General features: G+C 56.0%; 1 protein-coding gene across 1 annotated transcript; it reads left to right on the top strand.

The window, feature by feature from the left end:
* Nucleotides 1–4,074: 4,074 nt before the first annotated feature.
* On the top strand, nucleotides 4,075–7,221 carry JN550_001772 (uncharacterized protein; the record flags this gene model as incomplete). Its single annotated transcript, XM_049312993.1, has 3 exons — nucleotides 4,075–4,132; nucleotides 4,337–4,480; nucleotides 4,556–7,221. 3 exons carry the CDS (start codon nucleotides 4,075–4,077, stop codon nucleotides 7,219–7,221), a joined length of 2,868 nt encoding a protein of 955 aa, XP_049176623.1.
* Between the last annotated feature and the right edge of the window lie 370 nt (nucleotides 7,222–7,591).

Here is a 7,591-nt window from a genome sequence, read left to right on the forward strand (position 1 = left end):
GCGTTTTGCTGAGGCGCCGACGACTGTCGTGCATCCCAGGCTGGAGACAGGCCGGTCAAATAACGCATGTGCAGCTCGTAAGTCGCGGCCGCTAGTGAGCAGTATAGTCCGGTGAGATCCTTAGCAAGTCTGTCCGGCTTACCTTGGACTGAGGCTCAAAGAGGCAATAATCTTGCCAAGGCGGAGAAAGAAGAAAGTCGGACAAGGCGCAACATGAGCGAATAACCACATGCATCCGAGAAGGCGGCTGGACGTGCTGCCCTCTTCTGCTGAACTCGCTCTCTCACTCTCTCACTTGCTCGCTTGTTTATTCGCTTGGATGTTTGTCTCTCGTCTCGTTGGGCTTGTTGACGCTGGTGATGCTCCGAGTCACATCTGAGCTGACCAAAAGCTCGGTGGAGGAGTGTGTTTGAAACGGGCGACATGCAGACTGCGAGTCTACGACAGTGCGGCAAACTCAGCACGGCACCTTCAGGTCGTGGCACGCATGGACGGCGAGGGCCAACACGAGAGAAGGTACAAGCGGGGGGCGAACCGTTTCCCCTTGTCTCTCATCAGAAATGTATCAGAAATGGATAATCGTCTCAAGCCTGCCTCTTGGACTGATCTCAACTATACAATACATCCAAATTCTCTGGGCACTTGCAACCTGGCTGAACGGGCCTTCGGGATCTGGCACTATAATTGCCTGGGCACCTAACTTACATGCGGCCAGTGTCCAATTTTAGGCACGAATCTTCTCTTCCACTCCCCTTTCAGTACAGCAGCCTTGGGCGACGGGACTGCAGAATGTAGACGATGAACTTGCCAAGCGCAACATTGATCACTACATTCTTTCCCGACGGAAACAAATTGCCTCCAAAGCCCCGCCAGTATAAACGGCGAGACTGCGTGGTGACTTCCTCCGCCGCAAGTAATATATCCATGATTTTCTTGCCTTATTGCGCCCTGGTCTGGCTCTGGTCCGTTCACTTGGAAGTGGGGGCCACTCGCATTCATTCGAATATGTACCATGTCAAAGTACATTGCCATACACGGTAGACATCTACTGGCCACAGCAACTGCTCTTTGGAGTTCTCATTTAGGAGAGCAAGATGCAGCGCGGAGTCAATTGTGAACCATCGGCATGTGAAGAAGTGTGTGAAAGCACGGAGGGGCTTTCACTACATGCGCAAGGAGGTCTCGTGACCTCAAGTATTTGGCTCCCAGCGACCCGACAGACTGCCAACGATATATACCACGGTAGGGTTTGCAAGACAACAATAATGACGATTTGCTGTGTGCTATTCGCACAATCTTCGTGGGCGTGGAGAGAACGTCGCTCACAGGGCCAGCTGCACCGGTAATTGTATCCAAGACCGCTTATGTTGGCCACCTTCCCTACAGGCCTGCCTGGCTCGGTGCGTGCATATGGCAATGGGAGGATTACGCAAGTTGCCACGGAGATAGCAGCAGGGCTGGTGAGACCTTTGTGAAGAAGCTTGCCATTCAAGGTTTTGATTTCGCTCCTCGTCTCGCTCCAGGTTGTGTCAAACTCGAACCTTGAGCGGCTGACGAGACACGGGCTTGGGTAGCTGGATCCGTTCCTTGGCACTGAAATTCTGGAATCTGAAATCCCATGTCTTTTTCTCGATAAGGTCTTTCGCCAGGGACTGATAGGTGCAGGGCAGCCAGGGTCCTTGTGGACTCCTGACCCCCAGAGTGCGTGCTTGAGTGGAAAGAGGCTTCTGGATTTCTTGGGCTGGTTTGAATGGTTGACTATTCGCATTTTTAGTGGGTTGCGAGATTCATAGCAACCAAACCATAGTGAACTACACAGCAGTACAGTTCCCCGAATCAGTCGGAACAAGTTTCGATTTCGGGTGACCCGAGTAAAAGACTGACAGAACCCCAAGATGACCGGCCACCGGCGTAGGCGGGTAACGCCCTGCCGGACTCGGTACCCAAACGTTGCCTGGGGACAAACTTGCAGGTGAGTACAGCAGGACAGGTACGTAACTACATGGGCCGATTGGTTCCAACCTATAGTCATGCTGTGCGACTGAGGGGGGCGCTGAGAGCCTTCCGTTGTAATCCCATTTCGTCAACGGCTGCATTACCTGCATTTCTGGCTCGCCAGATTTACATGCACACCCACATATACGAACACACACTTCGAGCTGCTATTCTTGTCGAACTTTGGACGATTGTCATTGTGCCAACAACGGTCCTCGAATCTTCGAATCTTCGAATCTGCGTATGACCCAGTAGACAACCATCTGTCAAGAGTGAGTGAGTCGGATGGAAGGCTAGGAAAGGGTTACGCTATCTGGCTCCTGTGGTGAGCACGGCCACACCCAATCGCTGGCGTCCACGCCGACAAGGTACGTTAGATTGGCTGGGGCCGCCCCCCAAGGATCAAGTATATCCGCCCGGCTAGATCAGCGGAGAGTTCCACAGGGTGGGAAGTTTTATCGAATGCCGCCGCGCGAGAGATGGCACTCCGAGGCACTCTCTGGGGTCTGGGCTGCAAAGACGGACCAGGGCTCGGCAGCTCTGGACACAATAAATGGGGACGGAGCTGCACGACGCAGGACGGCCGGCGCTATTTGCTAGGCCCTTGCTGGGCCAAGTATCGTATCTGAGTTAGTTGGGCGAGGCGAGCGATCTCCGTCGTCACCCATCTCCCGTGCGACCTCCCCAAGCAGAACCAAGGGCCAAAGAGGACCCAGAGGCCCAAACCCTCACCCACCTGAAGTGAATGAAGCGGGCTACGGGGCTGCATATGTTAAGTACCCTTCCAATCACCTGGTGGACCCGCAGGCGCAGGCACTGGACAGGCACAGCCGTCGTTGTTCATCTACGGTTTAGTTACGCAGTACTATGGTAAGGTGTGTACTGTAGTTAGTTAGCCTGATCGCCAGCGCCAGTGACGCCGGTGCCAGTCAAGCCCAGTGCCAGTGCCAGTGCCAGTGCCCCTCCCTGCCCCAGGCCCAACGCCCACGCCGGCGCCTCTCCGTTCTCCGTCTAGGACTGGGGCTTGATTTGACTTGACTTGACTTGACTTTGACTGTCGCTTCTGCCCCCTTCGAAGCCAGTGCAGCGGTGCCAATCTTTTCCGCCTACTATTCAGTCACTCCCACGCCAAACGGTGCTCACCACGTCGCTCGTAGCATTGCTTGTGAGCAGCGTCTTGCCGTGCGCGCCCAAACAGTAACCGCCCCTGCGAGCACGCTGCAACACCCTCCCCAGCCAGCCAGCCAGCCAGCCAGCCGGCGGCGTACCGTACGAGGCAGGTGTTCGTGTACCGCAGAAAAAGGTGTCCTGTGTGACAGCTCTGCAACCGGAGGGGAAAGGGGAGCATCAAGTGCCGCCGCCGCCGCCCGCCCGCCTAGTGGCCGCATCTAAAACCTCAGCCAGAGACATCACAACAAAACAAGTCGGAAATTGGATCCGACCACCTGCCTGCTGGAGCTGGAGGACGTGTCGAACCTGTCCACGACAACCGACCTCCCACCCGCGCATTCACACAAGACATCAGGCCCGCCGACTGCCACGGCCGCCCCCCGACGGCTGCCACTGAACCTTAGCCCACTACCGCCGGCAGCAAAGCGCGAACCCGTCTGTCTTCTCGCGTCCAGGACAACATCGATTTACTTCGATATATATACCAACTTGCAAATCCCCGCACCCACCCTCGGCATCCCGCGCGGTCGCATCCTTCGCTACTTCCGGCCTCGATGCCTTCTGCGTGCCCGATGAAACATTGACCGAATCAGAGACGTAGACTCTCACCCGAACTAGCGACTCAGCCCGCGAGTGCGCTGCGTCGGCCAGCAGCGTTTGGGACCCCCCCAAAGGGTAAAAAAAAAACTACACCCCCGTCTCTGCTCCTTCGAGAGCTGCGCACGCGCATCCCCGTCTGTCGAACCCCCCGATTTGGATCTTGGGGCGACTTCCGTTGACAGATTCATGCGATCCTCGGCACCAGTTTTTTTTTATTTTGGGAGCCGCAACCACGTGAATATTGGACGACCGTCGGATTTTCCTGCCTGGAGTCCCTCGAGTTACTTCTTCTTTCGAATGATTTGAGCCATGGCGTCTGCAAGTTTTCAACCCAAGCCCGAGGTGGGCGACATTCTCGTCGTGATCCGTGAGTAAACTCCGACCGATCCCATGCACTATGGTGTCCCGGTAGTGCCGTGATGACGCGATGGCGTTTGCTGCGAAAACGGCAAGTTGGCCATGACATCCTCGAAGCAGGCGCCATCACGGCTCGCAGCCAATGTCATCCCAGCGCTGCTCTACAACATGGCGCCGAAGAAAGAAGTGCGTTAACAAAGGTGGCTACTTGCAGATGACTTCACAGCCCGAAGCTCCGATGAGCTCAGCCTCTCCAAAGGTGATCGGGTAGAACTGATCGAGCGCGACGACGAGTTCGGCGATGGCTGGTTTCTGGGTCGTCACATGGTGAATGGGAACAGCGGATTGTTTCCTGAAGGTAGGCGGGCGATAAACCACACACTGCGTCGATAGCCGAAAGAACCGGGTGTCTAACATGTATGTGCCATTACAGTCTACACACGACCAGCCCCAAGGGGCATCCAACCGACGGCAGGAGCGCCGCCGCCCCCTCCGAAACCAGTATCCCAAGAAGCTGCAGCAACCAACGGATCATCAACCGACCTAAGCAAGGTCCCCTCGATAGCAGCAAGTAGCACAGACGGACGGCCGAGCACCTCACACACGACTACCTCTTCCAAGGCCGAGTCCGCACCCATTCTTCCTCTCAATGCTGTCAAGCCAGAACCGTCACCCATCTCTCCGTCTGCGCCCCTGGTGAGCAAGACACCTAGCGGTCCAGCTGCGTACAATGGAATTCGCCGTATGAGTGGCGCTGGCCAGGATAGCGCAGTCTTACACGAGACTTTGACCGTCATCGACGAGCATATGAATGATCTGCAGTCCACCCCAAGTACCGGAGCCCTGCATCATGCCACGGATTCAAGTAGCGAGTACAGTGCGCATCTGCACGACCGGCTATCCTACATTCAAGGCGAGGAGACCGATGAGGAGGAGGAAGACGCGCACACCCGGGAGCAAGTAGTTGCATGGACTGCTGATGACGTGGCTGAATTTCTGTTCACCTCAGGCGTGGAGAAAAAGCACTGTGAGGTGTTTCGAGACCAGGAAATCTCAGGCGAGGTGCTCTTGGGCATGGACCAGTCATCCCTGTTCCTCAAGGCATTTGACCTGGGTTCTGTGGGGAGGAGGCTCAAAACCTGGCAGAAAATCAAGTCGCTTCAGGATGAGGTGAATGGTGTCGGCCAATCTGGGCGGCGGACAACACAGACCTACGGCAGCGAGGCGGGAAGTGAGGGCAGGATGCGAAGTCGGACGAATACCTTGACGAAACTGCCAACGGTCAGAGATGGCAGGCGACTGTCACAGACCACACCCAAGATGGATCCTGTTTCCCCCATCACCCCCGTTTCACCCAAAAATCTGAATGACAGCCCGAGTCGACCTAGCCATGTGAAACGGCCGTCGGCTGCCTCGGTTAGAGACCTGCACCATTCACGCCGCCATTCGTCAACAGATCACCGGTACACTGGCACTACTTTGGTGAATAACACTCCCAAGCTCGCGGCCTCTGGCACGTTTCCCCAATCCGGCCCTGTATCTCACAAGAAGCAGCCCTCATTTGATCGCAATTGGACTATGAACAATGCGTCTGGTTCATTTTCCCAGCGCCCTCTTTCGTCCTCTGGCTTCGCCGGTCTCAACAATTCCGAGGAAGTCGTAGGGGCCGATTTGGGACTCGACTTCGACCGTGGCTATTTTTCTGGCACAGAAGTAGAAGGGCGAAAGCGGAACACGCTTAAGAAGCGCGACACCATCTCTGGCCACTCACAGAAGTCGAGCTACACCGATGAGCAGCGTATGAGGAGCGCGACTGCGCTGTCGAGACACTCGAGATTCGGCAGCATGGACTCGGTATCCGGAGGTGGCGCTGCACAGAAGTATTACGGTGCCCATAGGAGGACGACTTCAGCTGCTACAACCGAGTCTGTACGGCCAGTCCCGCCGTCCAAGGACTACCCGCCGCCCACCGTGACGAAGCTGGATGATGCGGCCGCACCCCCCGTGAGACCGGCAACTCGAAACGGTGATTGGCTCGCCAAACCGGCCAAGATGTCTGGTTTCGGTGGTCTGCGAGCCATATCTGATGCTGTGACGGGCAACGAGCGAGCCAAGTTCGCAGGGGCCGGCTTCAAGGACTCCCCGATCCAGTCGCCCGCCTCCAGGACTGGATCCAGCACACCATCTGGTGGTCCCAGCTTTGAGCTGGACTCACCGGATACCAAAAGCCCTGTATCGTCAACTACCATCAGCAGTCAAGCCGCTCGGAAAGCGCCAAAGAAGGGCAAAAAGGAAACCAGCGCCTACACCCGGGGACTTACCAACGTAGGGCCTAAGGAGGCCATCAAGGACGCCGATTTCCACGGCTGGATGCGAAAGAGGAATGCCAACATCATGTCAACGTGGAAGCCGAGGTTCTTCGTGCTGAGGGGACGTCGCCTTGCCTACTACTACTCAGAGGACGACACAGAGGAGAAGGGCATCATCGACATTTCGTTTCACCGGGTATTGCCCGCCAACGATGAGAAACTCACAGGATTGCACGCCACTCTCACGGGCGCTAGCAATGCTCCGATGGCGCCTGCGGACACGAGTCTTCCGTCGGCCGGTGACGCCGAAGGCCTTCAGAAGGGGGATGACTCCATGTTCATCTTCAAGCTGCAACCACCACGTGCTGGCCTGTCTAAGGCAGTCACCTTCACAAAGCCCGTGGTCCACTATTTCGCAGTGCCCAACCTTCAACAAGGACGCGCATGGATGGCTGCACTGATGAAAGCGACCATTGATCGTGATGATACTGTGCCTATGACCTCCACATACCAGCAAAAGACCATCTCTCTTTCAAAGGCCAGGCAACAGCGCCAGCGGCCACCTGCGCTCATGAACCTTGACGAGAATGCCGAGGATGGACCTGAGAAGGACGGTGACGGAGAGAAGAAAAATGGTCTTGGCATCTCTTTCGGTGAAGTCGACAGTGCTATCTCTGGTCTGGAGAAATTGGGCCTTTCCCGGGTTGAGAGTGCATCTGCACGCAAGCCAAACTTTGACCCTGAGAAAAGTCCTGGTATGACGCTCCTCTCGACACCGCAGAGCGCCTAGAAAACGCCCGCGGATCCGAACGGCACTGGAAGATCCAGCTCCAAGAAACTGGGCTCTAAGCCTAAGGCATCCGCAATAGCGAGCATTGTTTCGGCTCTTCGACCGCCGCAAAACCGTCGCCGCAATGAGGAAATTCGACACGGCAGCGTGGATGCCGACGAATTATGAAGGCAGGCTTTGTGGCACATGTTGAAAAGCAGCAATCGTGTTGCACACCTGAAGACAAGGGCCGTACTAACTGCCTGCAGCCTTGAGGTTGTGTATTCTCTGCATATGGATGCTACATTTTGTCCTCGTGGGGTTCATTGTCAATCTGCTCATTGCCATAGTCGTTGGTGGCCTTCCTCAACTATACCCGGCCATCACGCCC

This window comes from Neoarthrinium moseri, assembly GCF_022829205.1.
Source record: "Neoarthrinium moseri strain CBS 164.80 chromosome Unknown scaffold3_Wmoseri_CBS_16480, whole genome shotgun sequence".
NCBI lineage: Eukaryota > Fungi > Ascomycota > Sordariomycetes > Amphisphaeriales > Apiosporaceae > Neoarthrinium > Neoarthrinium moseri.